Here is a 17,262-nt window from a genome sequence, read left to right on the forward strand (position 1 = left end):
AAGAACAAATTCCTTCCTACACTGCAACAAAAACGTCCGGGAAGGGCTGCGCGTGTGCTGTTTCACCAAGACAAAGCACAAGCACATCGAGCTAACGTTACGCAATAGTTTCTTCGTGATAACAACTTTGAAGTGATTCCTCATGCTCCCTACTCACCTGACCTGGCTCCTAGTGACTTTTGGCTTTTTCCAACAATGAAAGACACTCTCCATGGCTGCACATTCACCAGCCGTGCTGCTATTGCCTCAGCGATTTTCCGGTGGTCAAAACAGACTCCTAAAGAAGCCTTCGCCGCTGCCATGGAATCATGGCGTCAGCGTTGTGAAAAATGTGTACGTCTGCAGGGCAATTACGTCGAGAAGTAACGCCAGTTTCATCGATTTCGGGTGAGTAGTTAATTAGAGAAAAAATTGGAGGCCTTAGAACTTGAATGAACCTCGTACTCTCCGCATGGTTTCGGGATGAACTCTTATACTAAGGTCTCCCTCCACCTCACTTGCAATTCGTGTGGGAGAAATTTTCGGATTTTGTTGAACCTTTCGCACAATCACACGTTCATCTCTCTGTGAAAATTTCTGTGGCTGTCCTGTATTGCAACGGAATTGCAATCGGTCTTCTTTCTCGTAATAATGTCGTGAACTGCACTTTTCTTCATGTTCACTATTGCGGCATTTTCCCTACAGGTTTTCCCCTTCGCGTGATGATAAACGACAAGTTGCCTTTACTCTGCATCCCATCGTCGACCTGCACAGGCTCGCGATGCGTGTTTGCTAATCACCGCTATCGTCTCGCGGAAATGTCGGACACACTGCAGTCGCTTCACCCTCTGTGCGTCTCGGAATGAACTATTCTCTCACGTTGTCCGTCTTTGTCCGAATACTTTTGTCGCACCTTCCCATGCCGTTTTCAGGAAATATTACGTAACAGACACATGTCCAGCAACAATTCTTCGTAATTGACGCGTTTCACGTTGCGACATCGTACCCAGAGTCCCAAATACACTACAAAGTGAAATTTCTGTATTTGTTCATGCGGCAAACTGCAAAATTATGCGCCGTTACGTGCTGTCCGAATACTTTTGCGACTGAGTGTAGCTGCTAATTCTCTGGCGTAGCTGTCTGAATAAATCTTTATTTTACGTTTTTCTTATGCCTTACTTGGCTGTTCGCTAAGTTTTGAGTGTCCTGCATCACCTTAACAGATGAGTATGCTGATACAGTTTCTATCGCATCTGTGTTTTTTTTTACGTGCCTGAGAGAAGGGTCGGGGGCAAAGAGGGCAGGGTTCGTCTTCCGAGGCCTGGCCTCGACGTCCCGTTCCCGCCCTCCCAGCGCCAAGGAAAGGAAAGGGGTGTTTTGAAGTGGATTATATTTGTTATTTAATGGTAACACAAAGTCCTGCCTATGTTTATTGTTAATATGTTTGTAAGAGCTCCCCTTCTATTTTACAGTTACCCATCTACTGGTAGGCCTGTTGTGAGCCGCTTTAGTGGTAGCTTCACTTTCTGGCAATCCTTCCACGGTTTTGGAAATATTAAGACATACCTCATGATCAATCTCTTGCAATTTAGGCTTGAGTCTTCTGTTTTCATCACTCAGAATTTTTGTGTCCTCTCGTAGCTCAGCAATAATTAACAACAGATCATTTTCGGAGGATGAAGCACCGATTTTCACATCTTTGGTCGTTGTTTTACCACGCCATTGCTCCGACTTGTGTGGATTTAATTTATATTTCTACTACAGTTTTTCTTTTTTTAATTCGTCCTGCAAGACTCCTATAATTTTAATATATGATAGGTTTTCGTTTTCGATACTGTCGGTCTTCCTTGTTGCATCACAAGTACACGTTTCTTGATCATTAAGGGATGCAGCCTTTTGTTTACAGTCCACACAGTTCCACATAGTCGCAAAGTTATCGTCGCTTCTCAGGGAAGGATCAATCTTTCCGCAACGAAAATGAAATTTATGGTTACACTGGACACAGTCGAAGCCACTTTTAACAGGTGTCGTGCACTTTTTGCAAGATTGACACTGTATAACATTATTTTGCGACCTTCTATATTCAGAACTTCCGCAACTGACGCCACCTTGCTCCATGCCCTATAAAGCACTGAAGGGGATATATTTGAATTTAAATAAATGATTATTAAAATGTGTGGGCAATAAGAACTATTTTTATTTTTGAATAATTTAATTAATGGAATTAGTGTTCCAACAACTACAAAATTAATAAAACGTACGAAATAGATGAACCGCTTTTTAACTTTGGCATCTAGAGTTAAGGAATAAACAAAGTAGAATGGAGAGCTACAGAAGAATTTTTTATTTACTATTCTTTATTCCGGTTTGCTGAAAAGCTGCCTGGATGTTTCCAGATGTAGAGGTGTATGGCTGTAGCTGTGATTGTCGACATGAAGTCGTCTGCAGCATATTCCACTAGCCCATCAACAGACAATTAATAGCATTAATAGCCCTCTTGCTTATCCTCATCCTTGTCGAGGCTAATTTATTACAAAAAAAAAAAAAATAAGACTCGAAGGAGCACCAACTTCGAAGCCATAAGCCCTGTGCACACGCAACGATCTGTCTGCGCAGACATCGGTACAGATGTCTGTACATGCAAAAGATAGCTGCAAATGTGGTGTGTTCACACGACACAAACCCCAATCTACTACTCGCCCGCCATCTGTCAATGTAGAAAAGAAATATCAGTGGCAAGCGACTACACTCCCTGTTAACGTGAAATATTTAATTCAGTTATTTTGAAATATAGAAATGGAGGAAGTTCTATTGTGGTCTGTGTTCGTAACTTGTGTTGCAAAAAGCATTCAGACCAACGCAGGAAACAGAGAAAGCGGTCAAAATGGTGTAGACAGTGGCTGCTAAAGCGAAAGCAGTTTTCTCACTTAAATTTTCTGCGAGATTTGCAGGGCGAACCTTAAGAAATCCAAGCAGATCAAAATACCATAACGTTGGCTGGTATACTTTATCTACTCCTACACCAGATCTTCTAGATTTCTGAACTTTGGATAACTCTTTTCGGTAAACAGTTCGCAACGAATTTATTTTTTGCTTACTGTTTCTCTATTTGCCGAGGCGTCAACTGCCTGCAATTTTTCAATTAGAGCATTGTATAGTGCTGTCTTTTTGTTTCGGTCACTATATTCTTTACTTTTAATCTTCCACAAACATGGGTGTTTTCTATATATTTCAGTGAATTCACTAACAAACTTCCGAGAAAACTGACGAGTATGAGCTATTTTAATGTCCGGTGCGGACAAATACAAACACTAGACTGAGCAAATAGCTGTTCCGCGCCAGATTTGCGGCAATCTCCTGTCCACACGCAACGATCTCTCTGCGCAGAAGTGATTTGCGCAGACATGTCGTTGCGTGTTGACGGGCCTATATGACAGACACACTACAGAGACGTCAAATAGCTATAGCGACGCTAGCGCTCCAACCGGTTACATTCCACAATCCACAGTGCAGTGAACAGAAGAAGAACGACTTTAATGGTTAAATCTACGGCGAGGCTCTAGATTTGATCATTGTTTTTGACGACATGCGACATTTGACAAGTTCCGCAATACACCATCAAATTCCTCCGGCATATCAACTTTGACAAAGAAATGTGATAGTGTACTACCGGCCTGATTGCTTTTATTGTGATGTGAGTCGCATTAGAATCCCTATATGCACTAGTATTAAAAGAAAGTTGGAGTACACAAAGCCTTTGGTAGGGGCTATAGCGCAGTTGTGTGCTGCGGTCAGCGGTTGGCAGTGGTAGTTCGGGCACGACATTTACCAGTATCTTATGAAACAAAATTTCAAAATACTTCACACCGAAAACTGCCACAATATAGTGTCCGCATAATACTTATTTGTGTTTCTGAGATATAAAATTGCGTACAGACATTGTGTAAGCGGGTGTAAAGGCAATTGCCCTATGGGCACCAAAGTGCAAGTTCGTTCGTTTCCAACGGAAGGAAGATTATTAGAAAAAATGGAAACGGGCTATCCCCCGGGAAAATTTAATGGTCAGAAAAACAACAAAGGTACTCATTAATGTTCCTCTACAATTATATTGTAGTATGAAGTGAATAACGTAAAGCATAACCTTAAATTTAAGCATCCCATACTACTTACTGTGTAATTGTTTGGCAGTATGTTACTGCTTATCTGGATGTTATTTCTATATAAACTGAGCTGTTAGAAGAAGAAATCCAACAAGGCGTTGTGTTTGGCAGGTTTAGGTATTAAGACGTGTTAACTTTGCAGCATGTTTACTATTCAATTGGCGTAGTCAATTACACTAATATTTTTATCCATAGTCGACCCTATATTTGCTATTAAAATTTAGAAAATTAGCATATTTTGTCTCACACTTATATGAAACTTCCATAATTTTTTTGATAGGAATTCTTGTTGAAGTGATGAGGAGTGAAGATAATAGAGTTTTAGAAGTTTCTGTTGGTGTGGGATACCCGAAAAAATATAGGCAAGCTTGTAACTAGCAAAATACCAAGAGACATCGAGTGTGTTACTAAGTAGCTGGAGTTCTCATCGTTCAAATGGTATATAACAAGTCATGTCGTCTATTAACAGAGAAGGAACCACAGCATTGTGATAGTGAACTTGAAACGTGGCCGGTTGTGAGGCGGCAAGCCAATGGGTTAAAGTTATGCATATGTACAGCTGTCTGTGATTTTAGATATTATAGGGACAATTGATATTGATCTATAGTTATCTGGTACGTCACTGTCACCGTATTGTATTTTTGGGGTCGACAGAAGCGTCCGATCCCACACGTCGGCTTTGACCCGTGACGTAAGGGTGTTGTCGTGTGTGACGTCATGACGGCGCGGAGTTTGGTTTGAGTGTGGCTGTCTCCAGTTCTGTTTTATCTTATTTTATTTACTTTTCTGATCTGTTCGTTCTATCTCGTGAGATTTTTTTTAAATTTAAAAACACTTATTACTTATTTTAATTATCTGTTTCCTCCAATTTCTGTTTTAGTTTATTACATTTATCTTTCTGATCTGTTCGTTCTATCCCGTGAGATTTTTTTTTTTTTTTACAATACCAAGAGACATCGAGTGTGTTACTAAGTAGCTGGAGTTCTCATCGTTCAAATGGTATATAACAAGTCATGTCGTCTATTAACAGAGAAGGAACCACAGCATTGTGATAGTGAACTTGAAACGTGGCCGGTTGTGAGGCGGCAAGCCAATGGGTTAAAGTTATGCATATGTGCAGCTGTCTGTGATTTTAGATATTATAGGGAGAATTGATATTGATCTATAGTTATCTGGTACGTCACTGTCACCGTATTGTATTTTTGGGGTCGACAGAAGCGTCCGATCCCACACGTCGGCTTTGACCCGTGACGTAAGGGTGTTGTCGTGTGTGACGTCATGACGGCGCGGAGTTTGGTTTGAGTGTGGCTGTCTCCAGTTCTGTTTTATCTTATTTTATTTACTTTTCTGATCTGTTCGTTCTATCTCGTGAGATTTTTTTTAAATTTAAAAACACTTATTACTTATTTTAATTATCTGTTTCCTCCAATTTCTGTTTTAGTTTATTATATTTATCTTTCTGATCTGTTCGTTCTATCCCGTGAGATTTTTTTTTTTTTTTTTACAATACCAAGAGACATCGAGTGTGTTACTAAGTAGCTGGAGTTCTCATCGTTCAAATGGTATATAACAAGTCATGTCGTCTATTAACAGAGAAGGAACCACAGCATTGTGATAGTGAACTTGAAACGTGGCCGGTTGTGAGTCGGCAAGCCAATGGGTTAAAGTTATGCATATGTGCAGCTGTCTGTGATTTTAGATATTATAGGGACAATTGATATTGATCTATAGTTATCTGGTACGTCACTGTCACCGTATTGTATTTTTGGGGTCGACAGAAGCGTCCGATCCCACGCGTCGGCTTTGACCCGTGACGTAAGGGTGTTGTCGTGTGTGACGTCATGACGGCGCGGAGTTTGGTTTGAGTGTGGCTGTCTCCAGTTCTGTTTTATCTTATTTTATTTACTTTTCTGATCTGTTCGTTCTATCTCGTGAGATTTTTTTTAAATTTAAAAACACTTATTACTTATTTTAATTATCTGTTTCCTCCAATTTCTGTTTTAGTTTATTATATTTATCTTTCTGATCTGTTCGTTCTATCCCGTGAGATTTTTTTTTTTTTTTTTAAAGACAAAACACACTAATCAGCTACTGAAGCATCTTTATCTTCTATGGGTTGCAGGGGTTACGACGCCTGGGGAGGTGGGTGGGTATTCATGCATGGCTGTCTTCACTTACACGTTGTAGCTACGCAAGGGGTCTAAATTTGTTTATATTTAGTTTGCCCCCTACCCAAAACACCCCATTTCCCGCGCTTGTCCCGTTAGTGTCATTAGGCTTCTTGTGGAAAGTGTGTGTGTGTGTGTGTGTGTGTGTGTGTGTGTGTGTGTGTGTGTGTGTGTGTTTTTGTTTCCGCCATGTTTGTGACGTCATAGGTCAAAGCAGACGGGCGGGATCGGACGCTTCCGTATTTCCGTATTTTGGAAGGGTAACTGTAATTTTAAGGCATTTGGGGAAAGTACTACCATAGATAATTTTATTTACAAGATAGTGCATTGACATTCTAATTTCCATGATTATACATTTTAGAACATAGTTGTTGAGCCCATGTCAGTCCTCTGTTATGGAGCTGTTCAGTGCGTTTACTGAGTAAATAAAGGCTGTAGCAGTAATTCTTCTCCAAGTAATCTTGTGTTTTACTGTGATTTTGAAAGGAATGCCCCCACATCAGATGAATCAACATTTTGTGATACAAGGGAACTATCAGAATTTATGAAATATTCGTTGAGGGTCTTATAGTTAATTGAGATACTGATTTCCTCCTTTCCCATGTTTATTTCAATTTTTACCACATTCCAGTCTGTGTTACATTTATTTTTAGAATTTAAAATGTAGGTACTCCTCATTAGGTTTAATTGTGCTGCTTTAGTTTTGGATATATAGGTTTTTCTTAAGATTATATTGTTCTTGTTCTCACAACTGTTAGCAGTTATTTCCTTCAGCATGAATACAAGATCATGACTTCACTGTGTTGCAGTGCATACTATTTTTTGTATGTTGTAGTTTGTGACTATTACCAATGTTGCATCTTTTAGAAACAAGAGGGCAGTTATTGGCTAGTGTATGTTTCATGATGGAAAGGAAAGTGGAGGAGGATTCATTACTATCTTTCTCAGTGGTTAGTATATTGGACACCTCAGTTTAACATCATTTTTCATTCTTTCAGCATTCTCTTCATTGACAATTATGTATGTAGTCAACATCTTGGAATTATCAGTAGGCAGGTTTTCCAACTTTGAGCCATATGCTGTCAGGGTCAGATATTCGTAGTTTGATGGTGTCACATTCTACTTAATTTATACACACACTGCTTATTTGTCAAGGCATGCTTCCATCCTGGTTGGTGTTTCATTTAAGCACCAGAAATTCATTGATATTAACACAGTTATGAAACAAAACACACTTTTTTCTCTTCACTGTTATTACCAGGTTAATATTTCCTGTGACAAAAATTTTGTAATGCTTGTGTTTTGCATTGCGACTAAGCCAGGCCACAGCAACCTGTTTTCAATTGCAGGGTGCCCACCTAACGGCACTCAAGAGAACAGGGTGTATATGTGGATCTGGCGTGCCACAGGGGAGTGTTATGGGACCATTACTTTTCACAATATATATAAATGACCTATTAGATAGTGTCTGAAGCTCCATGTGGCTTTCTGCAGATGATGCTGTAGTATAAGAGAAGTTGCAGCGTTAGAAAATTGTAGTGAAATGCAGGAAGATCTGCAGCGGATAGGCACTTGGTGCAGGGAGTGGCAGCTGACCCTTAACATAGACAAATGTAATGTATCACGAATACATAGAAAGAAGGATCCTGTATTGCATTATCTGGTAGTGGAAGAAACACTAGTAGCAGTTACTTCTGTAAAATATCTGGGAGTATGTGTGTGGAACGATTTGAAGTGGAATGATCATATACAATTAATTGTTGGTAAGGCGGGTGCCAGGTTGAAATTGATTGGGAGAGTCCTTAGAAAATGTAGTCCATCAACAAAGGAGGTGGCTTACAAAACACTCGTTCGACCTATACTCGAGTATTGCTCATCAGTGTGGGATCCGTACCAGATCGGGTTGACGGAGGAGATAGAGAAGATCCAAAGAAGAGCGGCACGTTTCGTCACAGGGTTATTTGATAACCTTGATAGCGTTACAGAGATGTTTAGCAAACTCGAGTGGCAGACTCTGCAAGAGAAGCGCTCTGCATCGGGGTGTAGCTTGCTCGCCAGGTTTCGAGAGGGTGCGTTTCTGGATGAGGTATCGAATATATTGCTTCCCCCTACTTATACCTCCCGAGGAGATCACGAATGTAAAATTAGAGAGATTCGAGCGTGCACGGAGGCTTTCAGACAGTCGTTCTTCCCACGAACCGTACGCGACTGGAACAGAAAAGGGAGGTAATGACAGTGACACGTAAAGTGCCCTCTGCCACACACCGTTGGGTGGCTTGCGGAGTATAAATGTAGATGTAGATGTAGAAAGTACGAGAAGAAGTAATTAGCTGTACTGTCATTGGCGTTAGTGCTTACTGTCTGTAGTTATGATGCAGAATTAAAGAGTTGACTGTACTGACTATTGGGACGTGCATATTAGCTGGCAAAATAGGTTTTGGGGCAGTTTGGGGATAAACTGCCATGTAACATAATGTAAGTCCTGTACCACTATTTTCCTAACACTTGACCTGTGTAAATTTAAAGGCGACAGATTGAAGTGATTGGGGCATCTTAAATTAAAATGCGCAGCCTCCACACTGTTACTCTCTCTTTCAGGACAAAAGCCCACTGCACACAATTCCAGATATCCATCCACATTAATAACACCTAATCCAGAGCTCAATTCCAGCTACAAGGTTCCTATCTAACAGCATTCAGGGGGGCTACAAAAGTTTGTCTTCAGATTCGATCTTTCGTTAAGAAGTTTAACACAGTAAAACAAATATTACTGTTAGAAACTTCTGTATATGTTGAGGCAGCACAACTGTGTTGTGGAAATACGTGGACTTCATTCATCCATTGTTCAAGAATGAGAGCATTTAGCTACTACCAACAAACTTTACACACGATTTCAAATTCTATGAAACTTTTTCTTGCTGACGCCCACTGCAAAATGATTAAAAAAGTATATCACTTAGTACATTTTCACTGTCCTCGTATTAAACTGTCACATCGTGCATGACATTTTATTATTTATTTTTTACCACTAATTCAGTTTGCAAAATGTTTTTCATACATCATCAACAATACACTGAAAGTACCTCCTAAATTATGGCTTTGTATGATGTTCAGTTAAGCAAATATGACATCATAAACACCGAGAACCATGAAAAAACTAGCTTTTACCTAAAATGGGGTGCAAATTACCCTGGCTATAATCCATTCATTAGAGCACTCGAATGACTTCCAACAAATTTAAATGTCATTTCAAATATTTTCTAAACTTTTCCTCGCTTTCCTGCTTAACATCAAATATATAACATATTTAAAAACAAAGATGATGTGACTTACCAAATGAAAGTGCTGGCAGGTCGACAGACACACAAACGAACACAAACATACACACAAAATTCAAGCTTTCGCAACAAACTGTTGCCTCATCAGGAAAGAGGGAAGGAGAGGGAAAGACGAAAGGATGTGGGTTTTAAGGGAGAGGGTAAGGAGTCATTCCAGTCCCGGGAGCGGAAAGACTTACCTTAGGGGGAAAAAAGGACGGGTATACACTCGCGCGCGCGCGCACACACACACACACACACACACACACACACACACACATATCCATCCACACATATACAGACAGGCTTGTGTCTGTATATGTGTCTGTATATGTGTGGATGGATATATGTGTGTGTGTGTGTGTGTGTGTGTGTGTGTGTGTGTGTGTGTGTGCGCGCGAGTGTATACCCGTCCTTTTTTCCCCCTAAGGTAAGTCTTTCCGCTTCCGGGACTGGAATGACTCCTTACCCTCTCCCTTAAAACCCACATCCTTTCGTCTTTCCCTCTCCTTCCCTCTTTCCTGATGAGGCAACAGTTTGTTGCGAAAGCTTGAATTTTGTGTGTATGTTTGTGTTCGTTTGTGTGTCGGTCGACCTGCCAGCACTTTCATTTGGTAAGTCACATCATCTTTGTTTTTAAGTATATTTTTCCTTTGTGGAATGTTTCCTTCTATTATAACCATATAACATATTTACTCATTTGTAAAGTACTCAGACGTCTGATTTTGTTTTATACACTGGAGTTTCTTTCATTAAATAATCACTGGTGGTGGTTGTGGATGTGGTGGTAAGGGCAAGGGTTATTGGTGTTAAGTAAATGACAAGTTGGTGTGAGCTGATTTTTATTTGTTACTCAGTGTTTGCAATTGCCCGGTCAACACAAATTTCAAACTTTCTCATTCTCTGAATCGCTCTGTACTTGGTCTCTTTCCCCTTTTGGTTACAACTGCTCTTTGTGTTTGACTGTAGCTATACCAATGTGTTTTACGTAACACACACTATCAACAGTAGTGTACTTTGTGCCCAAGCAAAAAATAAAAATAAATTTCGTTAGTTGTTTTTCACTTTTATGAGTAGCAATACTTTATAGATTTACTGGTGTGTAAATAGGGCAGAGTGTCTCAAAACAGCTTTTAGCACTGTGTTAGCAATGCCAATGGGGAAGGGAGGGGGGGATTACTTTACAGCCATGACAATAAAATTAAACCATTTTCGTTAGTTGATTTTTACTTTTATTAATAACATGCTGTTTAAAGAACACATGAAAATACTGAAAATATTTTTTTTGTGAAAAGACACATCTGCAACACATAAGTTAGATTTGAATTTTTAGATTAAGTTTGACTGAAAAAATTAAAGCAATTAAAAAATGTGGTAGAAGTTCTCATTAAAAACAATAAATATTTCAATCAACATTTTAAAATATGGGGTTTATGACTAGCTTGTAACATTTACAAAAGATGGGCATAAGTACTCCCTCCCCTTATGTTATTGCCAGTGTTAAGATGTGAATGTTAAATTTAGCACAAGAGTTTGTTAATGGTGACACTCTGTTGTTTATTGCAGCAGAAGAACAATAATACTGCCTCCGCCAGTGAGTCCGGAGTCCCGAGAAGGGTCAGTGGCTTCTGCAACGGCATCGGCACCTCGCCTCAGCCTGGCCGACCTCTCGGCCCTCGACTGTCCCAGAGTCCGGCCTCCCGCCAGTATAAATGTGCAGTGTTCCAGTGTGATACTAATGCCCGAAAGATGCCGGGTGTCGTGTGGCATTCTTTTCCCAAAGACGAGTATTTGAGGTGTGAGTGGATTGCCAGGTGCAAACGTGCATGCAGAGTGAACGTGAAAGGTGGGCGAGTCTGCTCGCTTCATTTTCGGCTGGAGGACTACGTACGAGATTTGAGAAACGAACTTCCCAGATTACCCTCGAGAAAGAAATTAGTACCGACTGCAATTCCCAGCCTGAACATTCCGAGTTGGAATGGAGGTGAAATTAAGAAGTGCAAGAATCAGAGAAAGGTAAGAAGTCAGTATGCAAAATTATTAATGCTAAAATATTTCACATAAATTAGTTAAGATTATCAGATTACCTTACTATGTGTGTGCTTATTGTGAACACTAGTTTTTGTGTTGCGGTATATTTAGATTTTTTACTGCGCTGGATGACAAACCCAACATTACCCACTAATTTTCTGTTAGGCGCGAAAACAAAAAGTAACCAACTGGGACTGTAAGGTAATATCGAAAAAATTTCATTTTCGTGTGTTTGTGAAAGTGCCATTGAAATTATGACAGTCGTACAGATAAATATGCGTAATGTAGAATGCAATTTTGTTGTTGGCTCTTCATAGCTACGCAGTGAAAAGCTATAAAAAAAAAAATGCCAGATGTCAGGTATTTCCTGAAGTTGACTCAACTGTAGGAGTTTCTTAGTAGTAAATAATAAAGATATTAAAACTTTGTGCATGATGCGACGTTTTTTAACAGATATCAGTATTTATAACATCATCTCTCTTGAACTGTGTGTCGTACAAAGATGTGTTTCTGTAGGTACATTCAGTGGCATATATCGATACTGTCAGCAAAATTTATTGCGAATAAATTTAGTGGTAGAGAAGTAACAAATTAAAACATCATGCAGGACGTGGCAGTTTTTAAGCATTGCTGTGTTTGACATTGTTTATCCCTGACTATGTTAGGTGGTTCTTATGTCCACAGCGATTGTTGTCTGACAGTTTAGGATTTCCTTGAAATTTGTCCGGTGGTTTAAGAGGAGATGTGGAACACACACACACACATGCACATGTGTGCTTGGAGAGAGCAACATTAAATGTAACTCACAGCAAAACCCAACAATGTTTATGAAAGACACTCATACAACTGGTGCGACTATACAGGTGATGTAGACAGTGTGTTATTACTGACTTCTGCCATTCGTCAGATGGTTGTGTGTCAGTGCAATATTGTGAGTGCAGCTGTAAATATGTTAAAAGCTTTATTCATTTCAGGTAAGAATAGCTGTAGTTGAGCTCTACATTTGTTCTCAGTTGTTTGAAGAAACGCACAATGTATTCGTAGAAAAATTCTGAATGCTGGTATCTCAACAAAGAATAGCATATGTGATTTAGTTAAAAATCGGATCAGTTTCAAAGGCAAAACAAAATAGGCAACCTTCCTTTATGACTCCACTGGCCATTACTAATGTTCGAAAGACAGTTTCTGCCACCTCAAAAAAATCAGTTCTTAGTTTATCCCATCACTCTGGTGTTGAGTGCACCACTTGACATAAAATTCTTCAGGATTAAAACTGAAACCATACCATCCCTAAGACTGTACAATAACTTGAGGAGATAGATGGATAAAGGCAAATTGATTATTGCAACTAATTTCTTGAAACATTGTGGGTGGACAGCTAGACCCGATGGCATATTTCATGTCAGACAAAGGATGGTTCCGTTTATCTAATTACGTTATTTGGCAGGATACCAGGTGCTGGATGGTGATGAATCCTCACGAGACATACCAACGCCCACTTGACGAAGTTCTGGTAATTGTATAGTGCGAGACATTTTTTTGAGTGGACTGCCAATACCCAAGTTCATACACCATAATTTTGTAATAATTATGAGCACAGTTAACTGACAATGAAAAAGAAAAGAGCTTCTTCCAATGAGATGGGGCAACATGTCCCACATCAAACATTTCACTGAATTGCATTCACACAGTAGAAAGGATTGTGTTCTCTTCTTTCGTATCTGTGACAATTTGTGGTAATTGCTTGAGCTTCCTCAACATGGCAGTTCACAGTATGAAGTTTAAAGAATGCATGCTACATTGTCGTGGAAAGTGTCTGGGCCAGGAGGTACAGCCTCTGCAGTTACTAGCTGTTGCATATAGAATGACACATGGTATATAAGTAGTGAATCCATAGCAACTGGGGCCATCTGGACACGAAGCATTCGGGAGGACGACGGTTCAATCCCGTCTCCGGCCATCCTGATTTAGGCTTTCCGTGATTTCCCTAAATCGCTTCAGGCAAATGCCGGGATGGTTCCTTTGAAAGGGCACGGCCGATTTCCTTCCCCATCCTTCCCTCACCCGAGCTTGCGCTCCGTCTCTAATGACCTCGTTGTCGACGGGACGTTAAACACCAATCTCCTCCTCCTCCTCCTGGACACGAAGCAAATGGCATGGATAAAATAAAAGTGTGCATCGTAAAGCAATTGAATTTGATCTGAAGGAAAATGAGATGGATTTTGCTAAAAATTATTCGTTTATTATTCACAATGCAGTGCAAGGTTTCCATGGGGAAAAATAGGCAAGTGCCAATCCAGCCATTTGTTCCAGAATGAGATTTTCACCCTGCAGCAGTGTGTGCACTGATGTGTGAAACTTCCTGGCAGATTAAAACTGTGTGTCGGACCGAGACTTGACTCGGGACTGGAAAGTTCGGAAGGTAGGAGATGATGTACTGGCGGAAGCTGTAAGGATGGGGCGTGAGTCATGCTTGGGTAGTTCAGTCGGTAGAGCACATGCCTGTGGAAGGCAATGGTCCTGAGTTCGAGTCTCACTCCGACACACAGTTTTAATTTGCCAGGAAGTTTCATCCATTTGTTGTCTATTTTCCTCAAAATCAAAGATCTCAAAAAGTAAGAATCATGGGTTTTTACATTGTCAATGACTTGTGACATGATGCAGTTGCTGTTGATCTTTCTATCAATGAGCTGATCAAATATGTAAAAACACTGTGTGCTTAGATTTCCGACATCTGCTATTTCATTGATGACTCCAGTATCCAATGAAAACTTTCAAATTTTTTCTCGATTTGTGCATCAGAGAAATTGTCTGGTGATGGCAGAATGGAATTATTTTGCAAGTCACAGAAAGTCACTTAGAATTGGATTGGAGGTACAACAGAACAGATTCTGACAGCATTTTAAATTTTTAAATTAATTCAATAATTGTATGACATATTGAAAAATTCAAATTTTTGTTGCCTTGAAACTTGGTTGACGAGCATCCTGCAACTCGGATTCTGCATTGCCTTAGCTGTTTACTGATGCAGATATTATTACTCAGTTTCTATACACATAAGTGAAAAAGCTGAGATCTTTACAATTGATAGAAGTAATGTGGTACAAGTAGTCTAACTGCAAATGCTCAGCTGCCAAGCCGAATGACGGAACTATAGTTTGCGCAAGTTGGTCGTGTGATGTGAGTGGTAACTTCATTGATATCTGCTGCCATTGAGCATTCAGGTTGGCATCTTATTCTCTGCACTGTGATACTGACAACAGCGCAGCGACATTCAAAACTTGTGTGTCGTGGGTGTCTGGAATCTCTTGTCGAGTTTAGCATGAAGGTTAGTGTTGAACTGCAGAATGCAGTTGTGATAGGTAAAAATATGAGGGTTGGAACTTAAAGAGTGGCAATTATGTATTCACAACCGATACAAAAGAGTTACGTGTTTGCACCTGTTACTGTCCTTCAAAGTAGTCACCAGCGTTGTGTAGAACCCGTTGCCAGCGATGTGGAAGGCGTAGTATACCGTTAGCAGAGCCTGCTTTGTTTATGGTGCGAATGGAGTTGTCTACTGCCTGTCGAATCTCTGGAACAGTTCTGAAGCAAATGCCACTAAGTGGTTCCTTCATCTTTGGAATCGAATCAAAGTCAGAAGGACTTAAGTCTGGGAAGTATGGTAGCTAGTACAGTAGTTCCCAGTGCCATCGGCCGAAGAGAGCAGCTGCAGCTTGCACTGTATGTGCCCGCGCATTGTTGTGCAAAATGATGGGTGGTTTGCACAGAAAGAGTCGCCGCTTCTTTCGCAAAGCTGGTTGCAGGTAATACTCCAAAAACGAACAGTAATACTGTGTCTTGACAGTCTGCTGTGGAAAAACGTAGTGCGTTAGGATAACACTATCACAGTCGTATAAGAGAATCGCCATAACTTTAGACAGCTCCATTCAAACTATCAACAGAACAGGCTCTGCTAATGGTATACTATGCCTTCCACATCAGTGGCAATGGGTTCTATACAACACTGGTAACTACTTTGAAGGACAGTAACAGGTGCAAACATGTAACTCTTTTGTATCAGTAGTGAATAAATAGTTGCCACTATTTAAGTTCCAACCCTCGTATAAGTACAATTCTAGGCCCAATTCCCCAAATCGGCTACTTCGTTGATGACCCCAGCACCCAATGCAAAACTTTAAAATTATTTTGCTGCAAGTGCATATTAACCTCTTAAAACATCATACTGCCAATACAACATTTTTGAGAATTACTTCTACTGTTTTAAAAGAGTGCACAGCTAGTTATTGTAACAAACATAGCTCTGGCGCAATGGTATCCGTGGACATTGAGGTCCAGTTTGTCGCAAAGTTCTCTGAAACTTGTGACCTTTGAATGTTTTTCTTCAAGTTCATCAAACTTTATCTGTGAGAAAACCTTTTTTCTCACAAAATGCCATTCATATTCTTTCTATCAAGAATTGCTAGATAATTAACAAACGCACTTTCCTGAGATAGCTTCATTTTGACAGCAACAAGAGCTAAACCTAGGACAGTCGGAGAGGAAATAAAAGAAATTTTTGAAACACTCCTCGGTTTTGTGAATTTTGAAATTTTCTGGGAAATCCCCCATCATGTGTGATAGGTTCATATGCCTCTAAAATAAGTAGCATCTACATCTACTAACAAAGTTGTGCAACATTTGTATGGACAATCTCAATACTTCGTATTGCAGCAGGCCCTATAGAAAGGCAGTCATCTGCAGCTTTGGAGTCAGTTGCTCTACAGAAATTGGCAAATTTTAAAAGAATAAAGTTATGACTGGGATAAAGAGAGAAGATCAAATACAAAACAGCAATGAGGATACAAAATCTTATGTTATTTATAACATGTGGTATTTTATGCAGATGAAGGAATACTAATTTACTGTATATGTATCATATGATTTTACTTAAGTGTTCAAGATATATCTATACAACCATGTAAAGAATTCATTGTTTAATATTACTGCCAAAAAATTCGAGATGCTTGACCAGTTTACTTCATAGTTTTAAACCACTGACATAGGCTATGTACAAGGCCTGCTCAAAAAGTTCAGGAACTTTGTGCACAGAATTTTTCTGCACTTGCATTTCACTTGTTGTGCATGGTCTCCTTCGAAATACTCTCCTCCGCAATTGATACACCACTGGCATTTCCTCTTGCAGTCTTGCTACGCCTCCTGCTGGATGTCTGCCGGTTCCAGGTCTCGACAGTACGGACAGTGAGACAGCGTAGTGATTTCATATTTTGTGCAATAGTCACACACTGACAGGGATGGATGAGCGAGTGCATAATCGTGATGCAAGAGCCTGTGATTGTCTCACCATATTTCAGGCCGTTTTCTTCTCACAATTTATCTCGGGCATCGCAACACTTCTCAATAGCTCTGTCGATTGACAGTTTGTCCCTGTGACACAAATTCACGATGACAGTGCTGACACGATCGTAGTCACTAGATGTCGAAAGATGCCTGGAATGAGGTCATCAGACCATTTCTAAACTGTGTGAACAATTCGTAACACGGGGTATGGCTCAAGCACTCGTCACTGTAACCTTCCTGCACGATTTGGTGTGTCTCTGTAAAGGT

At 40.1% G+C, this 17,262-nt stretch overlaps 1 protein-coding gene across 2 annotated transcripts in view; it reads left to right on the plus strand.

Moving 5' to 3' along the window:
- Window positions 1–3,549: 3,549 nt before the first annotated feature.
- LOC126108764 (THAP domain-containing protein 6-like) overlaps window positions 3,550–17,262 on the plus strand; it is a 159,095-nt gene continuing 145,382 nt past the window's right edge. Inside the window, exons 1-2 of one of the 2 annotated variants that reach the window (XM_049914116.1) lie at window positions 3,550–4,058; window positions 11,191–11,640. In XM_049914116.1, coding sequence (XP_049770073.1) covers window positions 4,038–4,058; window positions 11,191–11,640 — 471 coding nt within the window. In that variant the 5' untranslated portion in view covers window positions 3,550–4,037. Of the gene's footprint in view, window positions 4,059–11,190; window positions 11,641–17,262 lie in introns of those variants that run through there. The other variant, XM_049914118.1, reaches the window with a different exon arrangement.

This window comes from Schistocerca cancellata, chromosome 11 (genome assembly GCF_023864275.1).
Source record: "Schistocerca cancellata isolate TAMUIC-IGC-003103 chromosome 11, iqSchCanc2.1, whole genome shotgun sequence".
In the NCBI taxonomy this organism is placed as follows: domain Eukaryota; kingdom Metazoa; phylum Arthropoda; class Insecta; order Orthoptera; family Acrididae; genus Schistocerca; species Schistocerca cancellata.